Source organism: Gadus macrocephalus, chromosome 16 (assembly GCF_031168955.1).
Source record: "Gadus macrocephalus chromosome 16, ASM3116895v1".
Lineage (NCBI taxonomy): Eukaryota > Metazoa > Chordata > Actinopteri > Gadiformes > Gadidae > Gadus > Gadus macrocephalus.
Window position 1 is genome coordinate 26,734,508 of NC_082397.1, and position 23,903 is coordinate 26,758,410.

Sequence of the window (23,903 nt, forward strand, 5' to 3'; positions counted from 1 at the left end):
GGGTGTCCCAATTCTCATTTTGGTTAAGGGGTAGGGCGAAGACAAAAGGCTACGTAGCCCTTGAAACGAAGCGAAAACGTAGCTTGAAACGAAGCTAAGGACCACACTTCAAAGGGAGGGCTTCGAGGAAAATCCGGCCGAAAATGCATTTTTACTAGTTGTTATCATTCGGACTCATGATGTAAAGTTGACTGCATATTCAGCTCGAAGTCATACACGGACAATGCGATCTCTGAGCTCGATATAAAACATGACATAACGGTAAATAACCGTTGAACTATACAAGATTTTAGCGCTCTCTAGTGGCCAACCGAAATCGCCAAATAAACAAACAGCAGCGATGGTTCAAGCGAAGGACACGCACAAATGTAAGTATTTTCAGCACTTTAATTACGGCAGACTGGTGTAATAATACTATTTTCGAGCGGTTTTTAATTGTGAAGTTAGTTTTGAATCACTAGTCAAGTTTGTTTTGATTCACTAGTCAAGTTTGTTTTGAATCACTAGAAGCCGATGCTAATGTGTTCCGCTATCGCTATTTGTTGAGATAGATATCCGATATCCCTTGACATGACATGTTAAGGTTTCAAGTAACATTTGTGTGCAGTGGATATGCTTACTACTACTATTCCTTGGTTGATTATACCGGCGCACTGCTTTGATATCGGTAAAGCTGCCACCTAGGCTACGTCGCTCGCCTGTCAAACTGAAGATTTCCTTTCCACCTTTACCTCAGGGACACCACAGGAGACCAGACGGCTCATTAATTTCAGGGGGACCAGGGACAATGAGTTCCTAAAATCGAAAATGATCGCCAGAAAACAGTGGGAGTGAGTCTTACGTTGCTCAATCTTTTCATTCTTGCGTCTGTTTTCAACTTTGGTATTTCTGTGTTGAGCTCAATAGCCCACTGAATGTCTGTGTCATTATACCAATTGCCTAATGAATGTATCAACCAAACGAGACCATTGTTTTTGTTGTAATTTAGTATTTTGGTGTGTGTGTGTGTGTGTGTGTGTGTGTGTGTGTGTGTGTGTGTGTGTGTGTGTGTGTGTGTGTGTAGCCGAGCTAAATTTAATTTGATTTTGTTTTATTTTTTATCATTGTTCATACCTTTTTTTTATGTGAACTCCACCAAATATTGGTTCCTAAGTAAGTTGGTTTCGTTGTTCCCTATGGCATGCCTTTTGTTTCCCTGGGGAGTGGTTTGGCGTTGCACCTGTGTGTACCTGTGTGTACCAGGCCCCCAGGACAGGCATATACTTCCGCAATCCACCCGTGCTCAGAGGCCAAGCCTGGTATTGCAGCTGTTTAGCTGGGAGTGGACGGGGGTCCGTCATTTCATGTGGCCCAGAAGTAGATATCGCCGTCCACTCCAATACAAGTGGGGAACAGGATTGTGTCTCCGCAAGAAATGTTTGGATATCAATCAAAGGCTCATAATTATATTTCTACCCTGTTCTAAAAAATGTAAGTTTTTTCTTTTCAAAACGCCTCCTCAAGCGTTTTATTAGCAGTTTACGTTGGGTACAGCAGCTGAAAGGAGCCGTACTGAAACAAACGGCTCCTTGCTATGATCCTATTTTGAAGTGCACGGCTCCATTAACTTCCGAATTAAATTAAATTCCGAATTAACTTCCATTAACTCCATTAACTTCCAAAGTCTGAGATTTGTCCTTTACTTGACATGAATGGCGTTGAACACGGATACATAACACACATATCATTGAAATAGCTGGAACAGGCACGCACGTATTGATTACCTGAATGATTATGGGAGACCTACGTAATTTTCATAATATTGTAAATTGTGAGTCTATGGTCTTGTATATACATGTTTCATGTATTCATATGTTTTTTACATGTTGTGACTGTCTTTGTTTGTGATGTGAGTCTATGGTCTTGTATATACATGTTTCATGTATTTATATGTTTTTTACATGTTGTGACTGTCTGAGTTTGTGATGTGAGTCTTTGTTCTATTGTGTCTCGTATTCATATACATGTTTTGACTGTCTGAGTTTGTGATGTGAGTCTATGGTCTTGTATATACATGTTTCATGTATTCATATGTTTTTTACATGTTGTGACTGTCTTTGTTTGTGATGTGAGTCTTTGGTCTCGTATTTATATGCATGTTTCATGTATTTATGTTTTTTACATGTTGTGACTGTCTGAGTTTGTGATGTGAGTCTTTGTTCTATTGTGTCTCGTATTCATATACATGTTGTGACTGTCTGAGTTTGTGATGTGAGTCTTTGTTCTATGTTCCCACTCTTGGCCTGCACCTTGACGTGGTGAGTGGGCTTTAAACTAAGCCAGGCCTTTTATATTTTTTCGTTTGTTATTCACAGTCTATCTTATTAATGATACAAAGCCTTAATTAAACCCCTTCTCTTCTGTTTGCAGAAACTGGAAACTTCAGAGTATAGTTTATCTTAAGTTAGATAATCTTTTTTTGTTTCCTCATCAGATCCCAGTCCATCATGCTTCTCTACTTGTCTGCCGTGCCACCATCATGCCTCATGCATCACCTCTCAGCGCCTACCCAGCTGCATCTTATTCCATTTCGAAAAAGCGAGCATCTCACCAAGCAAAGTTTTTCTAATGCCTGCTCAAGTTATTTAAATACTTCATTCTATGGATATCTGAAAATATTTACTGATGGTTCTGAAGATCCCAAAGGACAATGTGGTATTGGCATATATATTCCAGAATTTGAAAAAGGATATGGATATAGAGTGGGTGACTTTATCAGTATACTCAATCGAGATGGCCACAATAATAACCGCTCTTAGATGGGTTGTAGATACTAAGTTTTATAACAAATAATTCAATACGTGAAGATTTGGTGATAGAGGTAAAGCATCTTCTTTTAAATATTATAAGCCTTGGTTTAGTTATTCAGTTATGTTGGATTCCAGCCCACCATGGAATATATGGCAATGAAATTGCTGATAAATTAGATAAAAGATACTAACCTAATTAGAAGAATTTAACCTTAAGTATATATATATTTTTTTTTTATTTATTCATTTATTTTGTTAGTTTGTTTTATTTTGTTTCGTTAGTTTGGTTTTTTCTTTGAATTTATTTGTATGATTTAAAGTATGATTTGCCAACGTCCTTGTCCTTGTCAACGTCCTTGTCACAAACTCCTGTGTAGTAGTCCAGTAGGTCGCGGTATATGGGGAAAAACTATGATCCGCCACTAAACTAGAAGAAGAAGAAGATCTCTGCATCCGGTACGTCACGGACTAGGTCACGTGTCCTGGCCACATAACGCGGAAGCAAATCGCTCCTGTATGTTGCCATGCGCCACTGAGCAGTTTGCATAGGAATGAATGGGCGGCCATTTTCCAGTCCGTGGTCCATCCTTTATTATGTCCATGGTGTGTACCTGTGTGTATGTGCAATGACAACAAATAAAATCCTATCCTATCCTATGGCAATGTTTTGATATGTTGAGGGGAGTGTCTTATGTCTGCATTTATTTGAAAGAGCATATGCACAGAAAAGCAGACGGACAGAGTTACAATGGAGATCCAGCGAGTTTTTAAAGCCATGTGACGCGTCGCATCACATAGGGAAGTTAACGCCATTTCTGACGTTTTTATCCACTAATTCATTATGTTATGTGAGGCAACGCAACGCAACGTATGCTTGATCTGAAACATGCCTACTCGTGGCTTCTGTTGACATAGCAGTCAGCGACGATGAAGCCACGTAATGGAGGGGCGTCCCATTTCTTAGGGGAACGTTTTACCCCTCTGTATTGAGGGGCAAGGGGAAGGGGTAAGGGGAAGGGGTAAGGGCTAGAAATGGGATTGGGCCTAAATCGACGCCACTTCGACCTGGGCGGGACTTTACGTCCTACGTCACTCTCTATGGGTGTGCATGTGTGCGCATAGCCGTCACTCGCGATGGGTGTGCATGTGAGAAAGGTTTTGGCTTTAGTGTCTATGGGTTGGTAATAACGGTTCTGATGATTTTTCTGATGGAAAAGTGGTCTTTTATTTCCGTAATCTTTGTTCAGTGAACGCATAAACCCGTTTGTTAGTTAGCAGTTAGTCTCGCAAAGCCAGACCAAACTACAGCAAAGTTAGCAGTTAAACAAAATGCGATCTCTTTGTTTACAGTTACCAACGACCAACTGATGATTGGGGGTTCGATTCCCTAGTGATGCAAGGTCTTTTCTTTCATTTTGGACTGCACACACATCGCAAGTTAGCCTGGTTCTACCAGACTCTCGTACTTCACTTCATTTCATTTCATTTGTACAGAGAGACCTAGTACTGAAGGGAAATTCAAATTGAGCGGAAGTACTTAGGCGGGCGGAGCCAGGCTAATCGCAAGTGACGGATACTCGCACAATGTACACACATCACTGTCTTTACAATTTCTAGGCAACCGAAGTTTAAAGATTGTCAAGTGGTTAACTCATGAATCGCATGTACTAAGACCTGATGGGTTAGTGGTCAGAGAACAACTCATTAATGCGGTGATAAGGGGTTCGATTCCTTAATGAAGTTAGCTTTTTTCTTACATATTGGACTGGATGTTTGTATGCCATTTTGCGTAACTTGTAGTTTATGTTATAGAAATGTTACTGGGGTTAAGGTTAGGGTAACGCTAAGGGTAAGACACAAAGTATTTTTGCAACACAATATTTCTTACAATAACAAAGTCCAAAGTTTTGTTGACTCCAGTAGGAAACTTAAGATACCTAGAGAAATGTGTGAGTGCTCACAAAAAAAAACAAGTCAGCAGTGTGGTACAGGGTGATCATTTCTGATATACAGTACAAAAGCTGAAACTTTAGCCAGGAGTGGGAAAGATGCAGACGCAGACGCAGACGTGGGAAGCAAAGACGCACCAACAAACAGTTGCCTGTTGCAAAATGGTTCAGAGTTTAATATAAATAGTTAGGGTTAGCTGGTATGGCGTTATCTGGTATGGCTATAGTCTAATGTTAGCTTAGTTCGTGTTGTTTCGTCATGTTAATCGCTAGTAATAGTAAGTCATTTGTAGAAATATAGCCTATCATCACAGACTGTAGGAATGTCACCCACCCTCCATCGCGTACGACACTGACGCTCGTAATCTAGTAGTGCAAGGGAGTTCGTGCACAGATCCCTGAGAAAAACGGCTACGCGCACACATGCAAACCCATGCAAACCCATAGCGAGTGACGTAGGACGTAAAGTCCCGCCCAGGTCGAAGTGGCGTCGATTTAGAGAGTCCCTTACACGCATGCAGTCCGGAACTTATCAACCCCAGCGTCCTCGTTTGCTGAGCGATGTCAACGTCTTTGGTGGACTATTTCTCTGCTGATCAACACTACGAATGCTGGTAACAAATGAAGTAAAAAGACACACCGTGTGAAGTTATATTTTTGACGTGTCTAGTTCACCGTCATGCAGGCTGTGTTCAGTAAAATAAATAAATAAATAGCGATCTGTTTTCGACGGATGTAGATCTATCTTCCTAAGCCCACGTTGAAATAATTTTGATGTTGAATGTTGATGCCGCAGTTGTTTAAATAAACAGATTGATTTCATACAAATCATAAAAGCCTCTCCCTGTGTCATTGCGTGCGTGCGTGGGGGGTTCTTGATTGACCGATTCTCGAACATTACTTGAATACTTCTCAGCGAATATCGAATAGTATTTTTGCCAAAAATGCACATCCCCAGCACACGCATTTGAAAAGGCACCATCCAGGTGTTACTATCACCGTTAATTTGGAAAAAACAACGAGCTGTGCAAACCCAGCTCAACGCTATTTCAACAAACACTGTCAGAAATGCAAGTACCATAACCAAGTTTATTGGTGTTTTCATTGCTGCTGATCTACGGCCATTCTCCGTTGTTGACTTTTTTAACTATGAACTGTAACGTACTGTGACTTGAAAACCGGGGCACGTACCGAACCGTGATTTTTGTGTACCATTCACACATGGAATAGTTTTTTCTTCCACAACTTCAGAAGTCCTAAAATAAATTTCGGCAAAGCAAACTTGACCCACGATATTCGGTAACTGTGGTTCTATTTAATGATATACACAATACAACAAACATTGTTTCTTATCAGTATTGTATGCATTATCGTTGTCGACTTGTGTTCCTAATATGCATGTGTCCCCCCGTTAATATACATTGCCTAGGACTGTATTATGCGTTACGTGTTTAATTTGCGTGTGTTTAAACAGATGGAGGCACACACGCGCGCCCGCATTCAATAATTCTTTTACACATACACACACTTCATTCATTCGTTTTAACACTAACTCGCAGTAAAACAATGTTTTCTCACGATCAAATAGGCCTACTCATCAATTCTAAGAGTTATGGGCATGTACACGATTTCTGTGTCAAGAAAATATGTGTTTGCTGTACGGTGTTTGCAGATGCATTGATTTAAAAGTACAACTTATTACCGCTGTATCAGCTGTTCTTTCGCAAATAATTTACCAAGAATGTGTGGCTAGGTAGATGAGAGATTGCAAAGTGTATGCGCGAGGTGCACAAGCAACATTATGTATGCGCCTTTAAAATAGCATCTGAACAACGCGCCACTGACTTGAAACCAGGTATTTCCTGGTTTGTGGCGCAATTGCGTTCTGAACTGCAAAATAGCATCAGGGAACATTTGCGCCAGAACACGCCTCCTCCTTTCGACGAACCACCCCTTTGGGAGCAAGTGTAACAGAGTTAAAAATGTAGTGTATTATTATATATGATTCTCGTCAAAATAAAACTGCCGTGGTTAATAAGTGTGAATGGGAGCCACCCATGGCCATATGGTGTACTGCAGATCTGCCGCGTTTAGTTCTGTGCTGCGTTCCTACTCGATCAGAGAAGCCCTTGCTTTTGATCTGGTAGGTTCGCTATATAAAGCACTGTACCCAATATCAGTTTTCTTAAAGTGAATTCAGGTTTAAGTTGATAACTTCGATGTATCCCATGTGTTATGTTATTTTCCATTTACTGTTACGATCGTACTGTAGTTTGCATGTTTTAGAGAAAGTTTATTAATACTTTTCTTATGACCTTGGGTTTCTACATGCTAAGGCTAACATGGCTAGCCGTAAACTTCGCTAGCCACGTTCATACATTGAAAGTAATATTACTCTCTTTCTTGCTTGTGCAGATGCTGTATATGTACACCGATTTCTGATGGCAATGATTTGATTTATTTTTCCAAAGGTATGTGGCTCCATAATGTAAATAGGTTTGAATAAAGTGCTGTAACGGCACTTGGACTACAGTTATGCCCATTCATGGGAAGTTAAATGTTTTGTATGTATTTTCTATTACTAGTAATCATCAGAGAAGCCCTTGCTTTTGATCTGATGCTGTATATGTACACAGATTTCTGATGGCAATGATTTGATTTATTTTCCAAAGGAAAATAAAAGAAAGAAAATTTAACAGTTTCGCCTCCGTCTCCCTGATGCTCGACCATCGTTACACAAGATCATTCCCTAATTTACCGACGTGTGGCGGTGGAGGGAAAAGAACGCTCTGCGCCAGTTGCAAACTAGCAACGACACATGCGTCAGTGTAGAAAGTAGGGCCCGACCGATTCATCGGACTGCCGATTTTAATCGGCCGATTATAGCCTTTTTGAAAATAATCAACATCTGCCAAAAAGACGCAGATTACAACCGATTTTTTTTATTTATTTTTTTATTTTTAGAAATGTGCTTAGTATCCTGCAGATTGCGCTCCTACTCGAAACAAGGAGGTCAACAGGTGGTACATCAGCCATATGTCATAACTGTTAAAAAATAGGATGTAAACTTGTACAAAAAAAGTCCTTTCTCCTATTGTGGCCAAAAAAATAACATTAACCACACTCTCAGTCTATTTAAAGTGAAAATGTATTTTTGTTAACAAGCCCTGGACTGTGAGCCGTGGCTGGAGACACACACGCACGCGCACGCGCACACGCACACCCACACGCACACACACACAGGGCTTACCGGAGGTGATCAAAGTCCTCAGAGGTGCCTCTGGGCCTGACAGATACTCTGTTGACCTCGTTATGGAGGCCATCCAGTAGGAAGCGCAGGAACTCCTGAGCGTCCTGTTGGCTGTGAGGTGAAACACAGACAAACAAACAAACACACAAACAAACAAACAAACAAACAGGAATCAGCACCAAACTAAATTTTTTGATGATTCATTATAATGATATATCTTAGTTCAGCAGCCACTAAAGGGTGAATCTTTGTGTCTGACAGTAAGTGTAGGCATGTGAGTGAGTGAGTGAGTGAGGGGAGTGAGTGAGTGAGTGAATTGAGTGACACACCAAAAGCGAATTGAGCTGCCAATTCACCGGCAGACTGCAGTCATTCACTTTCTATGGGCAAGAGCGACCAAAGTGACAAAAGCGTCAAATGCTACCAGCGGCAAAAGGTGAGCGACCAGAGCGACCAAAAAAAGTTTAAGACGGCTGAACTTCATGCAAATTACTATGACGCGTTTCTGCGGCAAAACACACAGCCAATCGGAATCCCTTGCGTGGATCCAAGGGAACACCGAACACCGGCACTTAGGTTCCTACCTACGTTTTTGGTTCCTACTGAATTAATCGCGGCTGTAACTGGGCACCCGGTGTTGTTCGATCCGAGCCTTTTTAATTTCAGAGATCGCAACAAAAAGGCTCTGGCCAGGGCGGAGGTGTCACGCGTGGTTGGTTGGTCTGGTGTATGAGTTAATGAAATGTTTGAGATTATTGTAAAATAGGCGCGATACATGCCTGCTAACCGAGATCCTAGCATACTAATCTTCCTTTCTCTGAATGGGACGATAGCATTATCAAATATCTAAAATACATACGTTGTGCAAAGGAATAATACGTTGTGCAAAGGAATAATGCACGCATAATAATGCAATAATAATGCAAATGAATAATAATAATAATAATAATACATTTCATTTAGAGGCGCCTTTCAAGACACCCAAGGTCACCTAATGCACGGAACAAACTTGTCACTTCAATGTGCAGTTTAATAGAGGATAGACAGCTGACAAATGACCATTTGGCAGACGATTTTATCCAAAGCGACTTACAATAAGTACATTTATCATAAGAAGTTAAACAATATATTGCTTTCAATGACAGTGATAATGACAGCTATGTTTTCTGTTTTGTGTTCAATAGTTAAAGCCCATGGTGCAGGTTTTAATTTTTTTATTTTCTGGCTATTTTCAATGGATACAATTATCCATTGTATTTGATGTTGTAGGGTATCACAAAAAATAAATATAAGGAAAAGAAGGTGATATTTTAGCGGTTAGCAACAGGTTAGCGATGATTCTTATTTCTCCCACAATGCATTGCATGACGTTACATGAGGTACTCCGCTTTGGGACGACAGCCGAAGCCGCTAGTGAGAGAGTGACAGTGTCAGATTATATCAGTAAATAAATAGATAGAGATAGCCTAGATATATATACATAGATAGATAGATAGATAGATACTGTACCTGGACCCAGGTACAGTACTGGTATTATGCACGCTCTACAGTTTTGTAGTATTTGCTGTCTTTGAGAAATTGTCTGGATGCTTTGACATGTGACCTTTGTGATGAAATTATTTTTTCATTCCCTGGCAATCTCATAACATTCTGTTTACTGTTTATGTTTGCTATAATTCATATGCAGGACAATTTCATGTGTGTTTCCATTAAAAAAGGAATTCTGTCTGTCTATCTATCTTCCTGTCTATTTGTACGTTTTCCGTCTGTGTGTTTGTCTGCCTCCCTGCCTCCCTGTCTTGGTCTTTGCAGGCTCATTGGCAGCAGTAAAGTTGGAGAACATAATGATGAGGACTGCCTTACTGAAATATGTTCGACAGCTGTCTCCACAGCACCAGACCTTCTCCCTTGAGGCTTACCACTCCCTCATCTTGCACTTCGCGCCCAAGCACACAGGGTTTTCATACCTTGGGATGTATAGCTGGTCAGTGCTATCCAATGGAATAACACTGCCAATTATTATGCCTTTTATAGTAATAATAGTACTTATTAACATGCCTATTGTAGTATTTTGTCATACATACACCAAGTTTCAAAGGTTTTCTCAAATGTGTTATTTTGTAGGCTTCTCTTAGCGGCGCTGCATTATAATCACAATACCAATCGCGAGACAGCACGGAGAAGTGACGGGATGGAGAAGTACTGCGTGCGGTATCCGCACTTCAGAAAAGGTGCCCATGTGGTGCATCCCATCAAAGAGGCAGCCTCATACGGTAAGCAGTGTCATGCAGTTCTATCATATTTTGAGATGGCGCACGAGACATCGGTGATCAGTGACAATGATCTTTATAAAGCAATATTATTATTATTATTATAATTAATATTATTATTATTATGTCTGCAGGTTATGCAACATCATTAATGAAGGCCTTTCGGGAGAGCTACGCCAATTCACCCGCGGTTCTTCGAGAGGTTAGCGCCAATTTGTCCTCCCATGCACCCGCCCCCATCGCCAAATCCTTCGAACAGATTCCTAAGGAGGAGGCCGTCAGCCTCTACCTAGCCCGGCAGTCACGCTTCAAGAAAACCTAATTTCACATTATTCTTTTTTTCCACAGACAAGTCCAATGATTTAGTTGTGAGTATTTATTTTAGTCATTAGTTATCTTCTAACCTTCTGTCCCTGTCATCTCATTTGGTGGTGGTTTCCTGCATGCTGCATTGTTTTTGTGCTGTTGCTTTGTTTTTTACTTTGCACAAAATCATTACTTTTTTTCGTCAATAAGTGCCAATAATTGTCGCTGTACCCCATTCAAGGGGTCCTGAATGCAGCATGTCTGCTCCTCTGTCTGTGTGCTTGGTTTTTCTTTGTTTTTGTTATTATTTAAAATAATTTACCAATCATTTTACCTGTGCCTTGTCAACCTCTGTGTGCGGTGTTGTCTGGGCTCACTGTGTGTTTGCTTGATGTGCTTTTGCATGTATCACTGCATGTATCACTGCATGAAATAGTGTGTGTGTGTGTGTGTGTGTGTGTGTGTGTGTGTGTGTGTGTGTGTGTGTGTGTGTGTGTGTGTGTGTGTGTGTGTGTGTGTGTGTGTGTGTGTGAGAAAGAGAACCATCAGCTGACCCTCAGGTATGACCACACTATTGCAGAATTAATTAGAATAAGAATTAAACATTTCGGGTCTAGCCCTTCATCAGTGTTCCTTGTATGTTTTGTGCCTAACCATTTTTTTATATCGATTTCTTTACTTCCAACCTGTGTCTTTGTTCAGTAACCATTACAAGCAATTCCAATCAACTGTTTTTATCCAAAATTCATGTGTTCTGTGTACTTTATAACATTTTAAGGGCAATTGAGCGATCACAACAGAATAAGCATAACAATTATTTGTATTCATTTTCATCCAAACAAGGCCATTGAAAGACATGATAGGTCTGGTCACCACTCTGGAATTGTTGTCCGATGGTTGAAACCACACAAGAGGGTAGAGGCTTCCTTATACTCCTGCCTGAAATGCCATAAGCCCAGAATATAGCCTGCCTGTACGCAGTGTACCGGTATTGTTTCTTATGCATGTTTATTGTGTATGCAACACATCTCCTGTCACCTATAACTGTTGGTTCAAAGGACTCAGTGTCAAAAGATTGGTAAAGTAAACATAAACCATGAACATACTCGTGCGTGCTGGCTTGAAGGGGACCATGATCCTGCCTGAAAACTACGAAAACTGGACTTTAACACCATTTTGGAGACATTTCTAACTTTATATACATATTTTGAGTGCTTTATGTACCCATTAATCGAAACGTCCGGTTAACCTTTCCTGCACCATGGGCTTTAATGAGAGCAACATCCATAGTGATTTTGATACAAAGTGATGATAAGTGGGAGTATTTATAGAAAATATTTGCGATCTAGAACGTTCGTATTTAAGCGGGAATCATTTTCATTTGCTCTCTACTACCAATGTAACCCACCACGTTTTTGAAATCGTCACATACACAAACTCAACGACAAGACGAGGGATAAATGACAAGGGATATATCTCTTGTCTTTTATCCCTCTATTCCCGCTATTCCCCACTATTCACGGAGCCTGAGGTGAATCATTTTTAAATAAATAGTCTGGATAGATAGATAGCCTAGTCAAGTCTTTATTAATACCAAACGACACAAATAGTCGGGAATTCATTTACGTGATTCGGCTCACACAAGACAGTAGCCTTCAAGACCACACAGAACAAGGGAGACAAGTCTGACTGGACATACACAAAATACATCACATTAAAACTACACACGTAGATGGATGGAAGGACAGACAGACAGACAGACAGACAGACAGACAACAACCTTGTTGATGACCAACATTTAGAAAGACATCTAGGCCTACTTTTAATTCATCCTTGAGTGAAATCGAAGTGTTACACGTGTTACGAGAGTGGCGTGTGTGTGTGTGTGTGTGTGTGTGTGTGTGTGTGTGTGTGTGTGTGTGTGTGTGTGTGTGTGTGTGTGTGTGTGTGTGTGTGTGTGTGTGTGTGTGTGTGTGTGTGTGTGTGTGTGTGTGTGTGTGACGTCAGCCAATGAGTCGACGAATGAGTGAACGAGCGATTGAGCGAGTGTCAGTCGAGGAGGAATTAAACGAATCCGGTTGTGTTTTTCGAGTTACGTGTACTGTTAAATAAAGTACCAAACGCCAAGAATCTGTGCCCGTGTCTTCAGACCCACTGCCGATTATAGTGAAGGGTGTTAACCCCGAAAGGACATCGGCCCTGGAGGGAACGTCTCCCCTGTGCTCCCCGACTACGGTCTGAGAGCTAAGGAACAGGAAAGGTGTAACACGCGTTTCCTGCTGTCGGCTCCCAGACCGTAGTCGAGGAGCACAGGAGAGACGTTCCCTCCAGGGCCGATGTTCTCTCGGGGGTAACACCCTTCACTTTGACCGGCAGTGGGTCTGCTTATAGTTCGGAATGAAGCGGCCACCGATTATTGATAGGCTGGGTACTTTATTCGTAGTTCCACTAACTTAACAGTACACTTCTTTTGCAAAGACACAACCAGACTCGTTCATTCACTAAACTGACACGCGCAACCGCTCGCTCTCCTCGCTCGTCCCTGTTTTTCGACGGCGACAACAACATGACTATCGTCTCCTTATACTTCCGGATCACGGCCCCAGAGAAATGTCTCGAGCATGCGCAGAACGCAAAATCCAAATCCATGCGATCAGACCTGATACATGCACACTTAATTCGACTAACAATCGAATTATCTAGGTGTCTTAATCCGACTATGAGTAACTCGATTAATTTCGATTATAGTTTGACTAAGGTGTATACATGCATCTTAATAATCCAATCATAGTTGGACTAAACCAATAATTCGATTTTCTTGAGGGTCATGTAAACGCACTGAGTGATTGGAGTGTGTGAGAAGAGTGTATGAGTGAGTGTCTTTTTGTGGGTCAGGGTGTTGAACATACTTGTATCCTACGAATCTGGGTGCGTATCTCTGGATTTGAGTCTTGAACTCAGACGGGCTGACAGCATCGCTGTTGGACGACATCCACATGGTCTGGAGCAGCTTGGCAAATTCTGCCCAAACACACACACACACACACACACACACACACACACACACACACACACACACACACACACACACACACACACACACACACACACACACACACACACACACACACATTAGCGGTTGAAACACTTTTGATTTACTTTCTATGTTTGTGCGTGTGTGTGTGGGGTCATTGTTTCCCTCTGTTTATGGATGCTTGGGTGTCTTATTCATGCATAGGCTTCTTTATGAATAAATGTATGTATGTATTGCACAGGTGGGTTAGGCATATGTTGGATTGTTTAGGCATGTGTGGCTGTGTGCATTCATGAGTGTGTTTATGCATGCAGGTTGTGTTTAAGCATGCACAGGTGTTTTTGTGCATGCAGAGGTGTGTTTATGTGCCGGTATGTTAATGGGTGTGTGGGTGTGTTATGCATGCAGGTGTTTTATGCATTTGTGGTTGGGTTTATGCATGGTTGTGTTAGGCATGTCCAGGCGTGTTTATCAATACGTGGTTGTGTTATGCATTTGCAGGTGAGTTGATGCTGTGTGGGTGCGTTATGCATTTGCAGGTGAGTTGATGCTGTGTGGGTATGTTATATGTGCGTGGGCCTTTCTTACCTTCCATGAGGGCTGTGTTGGTGCGGCTGTTGTTGTTAAGGTCTCTGCGGTGCGAGTTGTGCAGGCAGTAGTCTCTCAGACTGTGTGTGTTGCTAAGACACTGCAGGATGCTATTCATAAAACACTGCACGTGCAAGCACACGTACAGATACGCAAACACACACACAAACATAAGAAAGATAAAGGGATACACATATTAAACACATTTAATTAACACATTATAATATTTCAATACATTTGTTTGTATGAACAACTTTGAATGCTACTTGATTTAATTTCTAATGGTGAAAGCCCTATAACATTCATCAGAAAAGTCTGACAACTTGGACAAATCTAAACCCCCCCTTACACCCTCCCACCGACACAGCTCTTAACAGAAAATTGTTGGTATGTTGTTGTAATGTTATTCAACAATGGCCAAATGGCTTGGAAGACAGACCAATCGTAGTCATCACATGTGTGTGCATAGGACAAAGTAGATCAGACCAGGGTGGTATACCACGAACCTCGCTGAACATACCCAGGCTTTCTTGGGAAAACCTGGCTCGACAGAGCCGCAACTCGCAATCAGAGTTAAATGGTACCACGAAGCTCACTTTAGATTCAATTACTTGAACCAGGTTTTCCGCTTTAGGTTCAGTGCGCGTTCACGTGAAAGGGGCGTTTTTTGCGTAATTTTTCTCACCTTTACGATAGATCAAGCAGTCTATATGCGTAGAAGTGAAAAGATTTTGCATATCGTCGATAAAATAACTATGCCAAATGCAGAATTGTTCGCCATTAATCCAAATAGAATGATGATGATTTAAAAATGCATAAGCAACGTCCATCCTGCCTTATTCTATCATTTAGGGAATTCACTTTAAATACACCCAATTTAAGAAATGTTTAATAGCATGTTTTCAACCGCTGAGATGTAGCGGCTGTAGCGTAGTGGATTAGTATAAGACCCGAACGCCAGCGACCGGGGTTCAAATTCGCCGGTCTATCATCATGCATTTTACCCCCATAGATGTGGTGCCAGCACAGCCTTGAAAATATGGGTTCAAGTTCGAAATAAGCACAAAAATATAATTCCATAAGCTTTAGTGAATAAGTATTCCATATGCATGAGAATTGGGACTTTTTAAGCTTCACATAATTTCGCGTCACTTGGGAGTCGAACCCCCCGCGCATAAATTCAAGAGTGACGCGCTACCTCCACTCTAGCACTCTGTCACGGAGACACAATGCGCAACAGTAATCATTGTCTACATAAGGTCCAAAAGGACGATCAAATAACGAACACCCTCTGATGAGAATCTGTATCTCTCATGAAGAACCCCAATTTCGTTGTTTGCACAATGACAATAAAGTCTGAAATCTGAATATCGTCAGACAATGCCAAGGGATCGGTTCTGTCCCGTAAAACCCTCTGTCTCCGGAGAGACGCCTGTACGAGAAGTGCGCCGAGGTCCACGGGAACACCCACAAATGGTGACGACATTGTCAGAGGAGGGGCTAGGAAGCTGCGCACGCCGATTTAAGTAGCCGATCTCCGGCTAGACTAAGGTTGAATCTCATTCCTTTGCTCAAAGGAAAATCTCAGCCCTAGCCCTCGCTGTTGCGCGTTCACGCGCCGTGGAGCCATGTCCCAATATCAGTTTAAAGGTAGCTTAAGGGGTAAGGGGGAGGGCTAACATCCCCTCAAAATTGAGATTTTCGATGGGCACACTCAAAGCGCTTCAGTTCTGACTTGCTCCCACAATACCTTGCGAGAAAACGGAAAATCAAGAAATATCCTAGACAAGATGGAGGGCGAAAAGATGCGACAGGATTTGAAAAACACAAATGTAAGTGTTTTCTCTGTAATTAACTATTAATCATTTTATTAATTATACTCTGCAGTCCGGCCGCGGGCTACGAAGCCCGGCCACGGACTCCGCGGCCGGGCTTCCGACCCTGGTCCTCGGCTGGGCTGCAGAGCCCGATCACCGTCTCTGCAGCCCGGCCGTCGACCGGGGTCGGGCGGCCCGCGGTCGGGGAGCTGCGGGGCACATGTCGTATGATATCCATATCTTCCATGTTTTAGTGACTCCAAGTTAAAAATAAGCTTTATACTAATATATTATATTATATTAGTAATATTCTATAAGTATTATTATATATACTAATATATTATATTATATTAGTAATATTACATGGTTAATCAATGTATTTTTTGGCAGTACTATATTGTGTACATAGCTATTATATATTGTACATAACATATGGCCATATCACCCAGTTCTGGCATATAATTCCTAATTCCTTCTTATTCGTTTTCTTTCAGGACATCGTTGAGTCCACTGCCACCAGCCTCCCCACCTCTCCCTCATGCTCCTCCACCACAGGCACCTCTTCCACCACCCCAGACACCCCTTCCAAGAGGAGAGTGCCAGGGAGCAGGCGAGGCATGAGGAGAGCGAGGCAAAGTTGGCGGAATGGTGGAGAAGATGTGATTCTCCACCATTCTCTCAAAAGCTGAGAGAGTGTGTGTGTGTGTGTGTATTAAGTAAGTAAGTAAGTAAGGCCAGTCTGGCCAGGCCGGGCCAATTTGGCCACTTGGGAGAGGTGTGCTGCTACGGCACGGGCCGCTACGGTACAGATGCTAATGAGCCGACACGCGCACACGCACGGCTACGCAACCTGAGCTGGATGACGTATAGTCAATGCGACGACCATGGACATAATAAAGGCGACGAGCCTTCTTTCCCATTAAACGGTAAACATCGCGTCAAGCCGTTCAACTGTTGATGTGTTCTCTTTGTTGTTGTCCATTGTTGTTAAAACTCTGACTGGCGGCAGACTTTATTATGGTCCATGCAGCGGACGCTTGGTGATGACGTGTTACGACGTGATGACGTATGTACAAGAGCCTTCTGTGGCCAGGCCACAGCTGCGACGGCCAACGGCCACGGCCAGATGGCCTAGTGTGAGTGCACCACCTTTAACATGTAGCTAAGTGACATTCAAAATAAAGGTATATTACGAGGGACAAATAGTATTAAAAAAATCCTTTATTTAAACATGCCAATTACAAAATATAAATACCATTTCAGGTTAAACATCTTTACAATGGGTCTTGCTCGTTGCCCGAGACAATGGCAGCCAGTCTGTCTCTTGTAACATTACCAGGGGTCTGGTTATCTGCTAGGGGGCACGGGGAGGCCATGATGACGTCACAGGGTAGGGTTGTCCCATTTGGTAGGGGATCGGTTAGGGGTAGCAATGAGCATGAGCTATGAGGGTAAGGGTTAGGGTTAGGGTTGAGACAGTGAGCAAAGAAACGGGATTGGGCCTAAACCGAAAAACTGCTCCCGACCAGGTTTGGTTGCGAGCATATGTCACCATGGTGATACAGCGACGCTAAAAGAGATCAACTTTCATGGTACAACTAACCCAGGCTTTGAGCTCAACATACCTCGCTAACCCTCTAAGCGAGCTTCGTGGTACAGGCCCCAGGTAGAAGTAGAGGTAGAGAGAGAGGTAGAGAGAGAGGTAGAGAGAGAGAGAGAGAGAGAGAGAGAGAGAGAGAGAGAGAGAGAGAGAGAGAGAGAGAGAGAGAATTCTTCAAGGTCCGGAGTACAGCGGTGAGATCAGATTAGGTTACTGACTGTATACCCGCTGAAAAGCGGACAAGTGCATTCTCTCTTTGTCTCACACACACACACACACACACACACTTATCTTAGGAGCAGCCCCTACGCCTGTTGCCTGGCAGAAACATATCAGCGCTAACCGCCAATAGTGATCGAAACATAAAAGAAGAACTCCCTGTCAGCGCTTCATGAGTCTCATTCCTCTGCTGTCTGTGGTCTCAACACAGCTTTTCTCTGTTATGCAATATGCAGTTGCGTCGCGTTTCTTTTATTGATTTTACAGACCAAATACAGTGCCATGATAGCCAACTAGAAATAGAATAGGTATTTGCATGTAGTTGTACCATAATCGCAATCCCATGGGAACTTGCCAATTTCAATTTTCTTTTAAAGAGCAAGTTAACCCCAAACCATTTTCTTTTTTAACAAGATTATACAGTTTGTCTCATATGATCGTCAACATAGTAATGCTGTCTTAGTATTGTTCCTGAATTTTTGTATTGTTTCTGAAATAGGTCTGTCATTTTGAGAAAACTCCTATGGTTTTGCCAGTCTCCGCCAAACAAGAGGACGTTCCACTCTGCTGCGAACAAAGGTCACAACCTTTTGTGATGTTGTGGACCCTTTTCCAAGGCCCTTCAATGACACGACCAAGGGACACAAGGGCGAGATGTGTCTGGATGTGTAGAGGTCTGTTTGGGCCGTGGCTGACTGTGGCATCTGAGAGAAAGTAAAGATTCTTATACAATAAGACACTTATTGTATAATGTGGCTGGATGGGGAGGCTCCGTCTGAACTGCGGCTTATTTTGATGTCCGCATTCCAGTGTTGGTTACATTTGTGTGTGTGTAGTGTGTTTGTCTGTGCCCGTGTTTGTGTGTGTGTGTGTGTGTTTGTCTGTGCCCGTGTGTGTGTGTGTGTGTGTGTGTGTCTGTGTGTGTTGAACACTTACTGTGTTTCCCAGGTTGCGCAATCCCACAAGGCCCTGTGCACTCTTGGAGTTCTGCAAGGAAGGAAGGAAAAAGACACAATGTTTCAACAGCCGGACCATGTGTCAGAAGCATGTGTGTATGTGTGTGTGTCTGTGTGTGTGTGTGTGTGTGTGTGTAAGTGAGTGTGTGTGCGTGTGTGGTTCTTATATTGATATACTGAGAAAATAACTTATACAATTTAAATAACTTACATTTACAAAAAAAACAGTTTGGAAGCATGAGCTAAAAAACAACACAATAGTTGTTGTTTTTATCCTATGTGGTAATTCTTGACCTTTGCATGTAATTGTACAGAATGACCATGTCATACCACACATTGGACTATCAAACACCTTGACTCGACTTTGACAACCCAAACACTCCTGCTCACATGAGGACGGATTGAAAACGAGGGTTTAACCTTAAAAAGAGCATGGTTGGACACAGCTATCACTGCTGGATGTATTGGCTGATACCATGCTGTGCTGGGGCCTTTTAACCAAGAGCACATGCCACATTCTTTACAAAAAAGTGTACACATCTGAGGTGGTAATAACTCCTCTAGCTTTTTGTTAAAGGTGCTTTAAGTGCTATTATTTGAGTCATAATTTGTTAGACATGACCTAGCCATCCATAAGCTACTAGTGAGTGAAATGTGCTGTGAGAAAATCGTATCAATAAAAATAATTGAGTTGACTGCACCTGCCTCTGTATAAGGTCGCTCCCAGCTCATCTCTGCCCTGATTCTTTCTGAGATTTGATTGTGCCTGTCAATCACAGGTGTGTGCGAAATGCCTTTTTTAATTTCTTTATTTTCTAGATGTTTAGTTTAAGATCATACTCTCAACCTCTTCTTTTATCTACTCTCTCCATTTCCAACTCTCACATCTTTACCTACAACAGCTTTAATTGACCTTTCGCGCCCCCCGTCGTGACCATGACGAACTTGGACAAACAAACCAGACTAGGTAACAAAAACTTATGGAAAAATTTATATCAAAGCAGGTTTTAGAGTTTGGGCAGGAAATTATTTAATTTCTTCCAGAAGCAATCAAAAGGGACTACATTACGCTATGGAGGAGCATATTCAAAAATTAAAAATACAAGGTGACAAGCTTGAATTCAGTTGCTTTTCTGGCCTGCCACACAGTCTACGTGTACCCCAAGCACATCGTTTGACCATGTTTATTTAACATAAAATTAGGCCTCCTCCCTGTTGTTTTCAATGGAGTTGTCCGAGCTGATGTCCGACTATAGTTAAGTCTGGAATGTCATTGGCTCATCTACGTTCTAAGGGCGGAGATTTGCGACAGGTCAATTGTCTCTCTTCAACATTTGATTAGAAAAGCTTCATTTTTATGTTTATGTATTTTTATTTTGGTTGTTTGTTTACAACTACAAAAAGAGCTATAACGTGACAAAACAAGTGAGGGTGCTGGTTGGTAAGTCAGTCAGTCAAACGGCAAGTAGACAGGAAAAAGACAAGTCTGTAATGTGAGTGTTCCATGTGAGGGAGAAGCAGATATCATGTTTTCCACATGACCTGAACTCCTCAAATCTACTCAGCAAAGCACAAAGGGACGTAGCAGCTTAGTGTAGGTGTAGCTATATGATGGCTCAATAAGGTATTCACAGGGTATCCGTAAACAACAGTTAGTATAATTCCATCCATTACTCCTCTGTTGTGTCTTAGTAGCTAAGAATTAGATTAACATTGTGTTTGGAAAAACAGCAACCTCCGCTTCCTGCTGGGGTCCTGCATCAGCATTCGCTGTACATTATCCTCCTCACCGTAAAATATGCTGTTTTATGTCAACTATTCCAAAACCATTTTATTCTAAATACAGTTTGCTTTCTGGATAAATTATATGCCCTATGCAGTTATTTTGCCGTAGGAGTTTTTTGCTTTATCATCAAACAGTATTTCTTGCACTTCTTTTTCTTATTAGGTTGTAAAATGAACAAAGCAGCCTCTACTCCAACCTACATGCATGGTGCACCAACCAGGCCTCGAGCCTAACTGCATGGTGCACCAACCAGGCCTAAAGCCTAACTGCATGGTGCACCAACCAGGGCTAGAGCCTAATTGCATGGTGCACCAACCAGGCCTCGAGCCTAACTGCATGGTGCACCAACTGGGCCTCGAGCCCAACTGCATAGTGCAACAACAAGGCCTAGAGCCTAACTGCTTGAATCAGTATACCCTGCAGAACATTTATTTTATAGTTTATTTCTACCACAGAATCCAAATAACGTGAAGACATGACAAATGAAAGCTTTCCTCAATATCATTTTTTTCAAATGTACAAAACTTTCAGAAGCATCGATGTATGCAAACAGCAAAGTCGGTTTTCAACTAGATTGATAATAGATCCATCCCGGTGTTTCAGGTACATCTCCTTTTGCAGCTTTTTCAGCTGGTGCTGGGGCTACTTGGGACAGAATGTCATGGAGGTCATCCCATCATCTGTTGTGCCCCGGATAAGCCAGGAGTTTCCTGGCCGGCTTGACAGTATGTAGGTTTCCGAACACAATGCAAGACTGGGGCTGGAATGCAGAGGAATAGTGGAAAATGAATCGTAACGACTCATTCTACACATCGTCTTCTTTTGGAAGTCTTTGCAAAGGGCGACATACAGCTACCCGAACACCACCGGCAACCCCTCTCAATAGCTTTGTTTGAGGGCTAAGCAGCCGGGAGGTAGGACCCCTGCACTTCCATTCTGACTGTTGACATCAGATTGCCACAGAAATAATGCTGACTGCAAGCAAGGTGTTTCAGGCAGTGAATGAGAGGAGTTTTTGCTGGGCACAAGTTACTCCATACTCTCAAACTTTGAGTTTTAGCTAAGCAGATGTTAAACATGGATAAAAACAATACATACACGCTTTGGCAAAGGGAAAAACTGAAATATAATATGTCCCCTTTAAACACTAGATATCTGGATATTTATACAAGTCTTTCAATCGTTAAGAAATGAATGAGGAAATACTTGATGAGGACATTTCCTGATTTTTTTTTATACATTTGATTCTTTAGAATGAAGTGGTTTTATTTGTAACAGGCTTTTTTAGTGTCACTTGTACTCATTACTAAATATAACTATATGCTTCTGATATGACAAGAACAGCAATACATTAAACCAAACAATACCCTCCTTAATAAATGCACCTGGTGCAGATCAAATATTAAATTGAACTGGAAAATGCATTTCCTGCAGAAAATGCGTTGAGTGCTGTAGTACAAAGTGAGGTTGAAAATATTTTTTAATAAAGCCACATAGATTAAGACATAAAGAAACGTTAAATGGCTTTAATCAAGTTAAGGGATTTGAACAAAAATTCAAAAGTCTAAATGGAGTAAACAATGTAAACATGCACACCAATTAAGAAAATGTAAATGGTTGGAAACAAATAAAGTGACAGCTAAAGGAAAAGCGCAAAGCATTGCCAAAAATCCAGAATTGTAAAATTAATTGAACTGAAGAATCTGAAAGGTCAAATGTAATGCCCTGCACTGCTGGTGTGTGTGTGTGTGTGTGTGTGTGTGTGTGTGTGTGTGTGTGTGTGTGTGTGTGTGTGTGTGTGTGTGTGTGTGTGTGTGTGTGTGTGTGTGTGTGTGTGTCTCTGGCTACACTGCTGAACATCCTCACACTCCAGCGTCAACGTAAATCAATGAGACCAACTGAAAACAAAGCCGGTATGAAACTAACAATGTGATTAATAATATTTAAATAATAGTTTAAATAATATCGAAATTTCATTTGAAAAGTGCTAAGCATTCCTGAAAATGAAGAACTGTACAATTAATTGAACTGAAGAATCTGAAAGTAGTAGCTGAAGTAGTAGTAGCTGAAGTATAAGTAGTAGTAGCTGAAATAGTAGTAGTAGCTGAAGTAGTAGTAGTAGTAGCTGAAGTAGTAGTAGTAGCTGAAGTAATATAAGCTGAAGTAGTAGAAGCTGAAGTAGTAGGTAGTAGCTGAATTAGTAGTAGTAGCTGAAGTAGTATGTAGTAGCTAAAGTAGTAGGTAGTAACTGAAGTAGTAGTAGCTGAAGTAGTAGTAGTAGCTGAAGTAGTAGTAGCTGAAGTAGTAGTAGCTGAAGTAGTAGTAGTAGTAGCTGAAGTAGTAGATAGTAGCTGAAGTAGTAGGTAGTAGCTGAAGTAGTAGATAGTAGCTGAAGTAGTAGTAGTAGCTGAAGTAGTAGCAGTAATTGTAGTAGTTGTATTGGTAGAAGTAATAGTAATGGTATTATTAGCATTAGTTGGAGTATTAATGGTGGTATTATTAGTATTGGTAGGAGTAGTAGTAGTAATGGTAGTAGTAGTGGTAGGAGTAGTACTAGTAGTCAGTAGAAATGTTGAATAGCTTTAATCAATTGAGAGACTTGAAAAGTGTTAAAAACGTTAAAATCGAATTGGAATAAAGCTGTGTGTGTGTGTGTGTGTGTGTGTGTGTGTGTGTGTGTGTGTGTGTGTGTGTGTGTGTGTGGGTGTAATAAGAGAATGGCGGAGCCATTGCGCGTGTGAATGGGCAGATGGCTTCAATGGGACCAATTGTAGAATATGACGGTTTGAAACTAAAACTGTGATTCTGAAGAAAGTTTAAATGATATCGAAATTCCGTTTGGATAGTATTGAAGATACAAGTGTGTAGATTTGTTGAATGGTTTGAACGAAGATAAAACGGTTGAAAATTGATTGAGTTACGTCTTAAAACAGTTGAAGTAACAGAGGAAATGAAAAAAAAAGTGGAGGTGGAAAAAGCTGAATAGTTTAAAAAGTTGAGTGTAAAAACGCTGATATATATCATGTCGTTAAAGAGCTGAACTTATTAATAGTTGAATGGTTTCTGTAGCTGAAAGTATGGCGGAGGAGTTGTGGAGTTTTTTCATCATTTACTGATCACAGGTCACATAGATACTCTATAGTGGATATAATAAAGCTGAGGGTAAAAGTAGAGAGAAAGATGCGAGAGAAAAAAAAACGTTTTTAATTAACAAGGGCTTATAATAATCCTCCTTTACTTGAATTCCACTGCTGGGAATGAAGCACTTTAGTGACCACTACATAACATGTCAAAACCATGATGACACGCACACACACACTGACAAATACACACACTTAC

General features: G+C 41.5%; 1 protein-coding gene and 1 long non-coding RNA gene across 10 annotated transcripts in view; both read right to left on the reverse strand.

Moving 5' to 3' along the window:
• The window catches only part of LOC132475056 (ubiquitin carboxyl-terminal hydrolase 2-like), a 120,233-nt gene that overhangs the window by 36,005 nt on the left and 60,325 nt on the right, over positions 1-23,903 (reverse strand). For all 9 annotated transcript variants that reach the window (XM_060076029.1, XM_060076030.1, XM_060076027.1 and 6 more), the window contains 4 exons: positions 18,759-18,809; positions 14,187-14,310; positions 13,474-13,585; positions 7,989-8,099 (listed from right to left, as the gene is read on the reverse strand). In XM_060076029.1, coding sequence (XP_059932012.1) covers positions 7,989-8,099; positions 13,474-13,585; positions 14,187-14,310; positions 18,759-18,809 — 398 coding nt within the window. The remainder of the gene's footprint in view (positions 1-7,988; positions 8,100-13,473; positions 13,586-14,186; positions 14,311-18,758; positions 18,810-23,903) is intronic.
• LOC132475081 (uncharacterized) lies at positions 1,009-3,834 on the reverse strand. Its single transcript, XR_009529805.1, has 2 exons — positions 3,401-3,834; positions 1,009-1,229 (listed from the first exon to the last, which is right to left on the reverse strand). It is a non-coding gene; the product is annotated as an uncharacterized LOC132475081 (long non-coding RNA).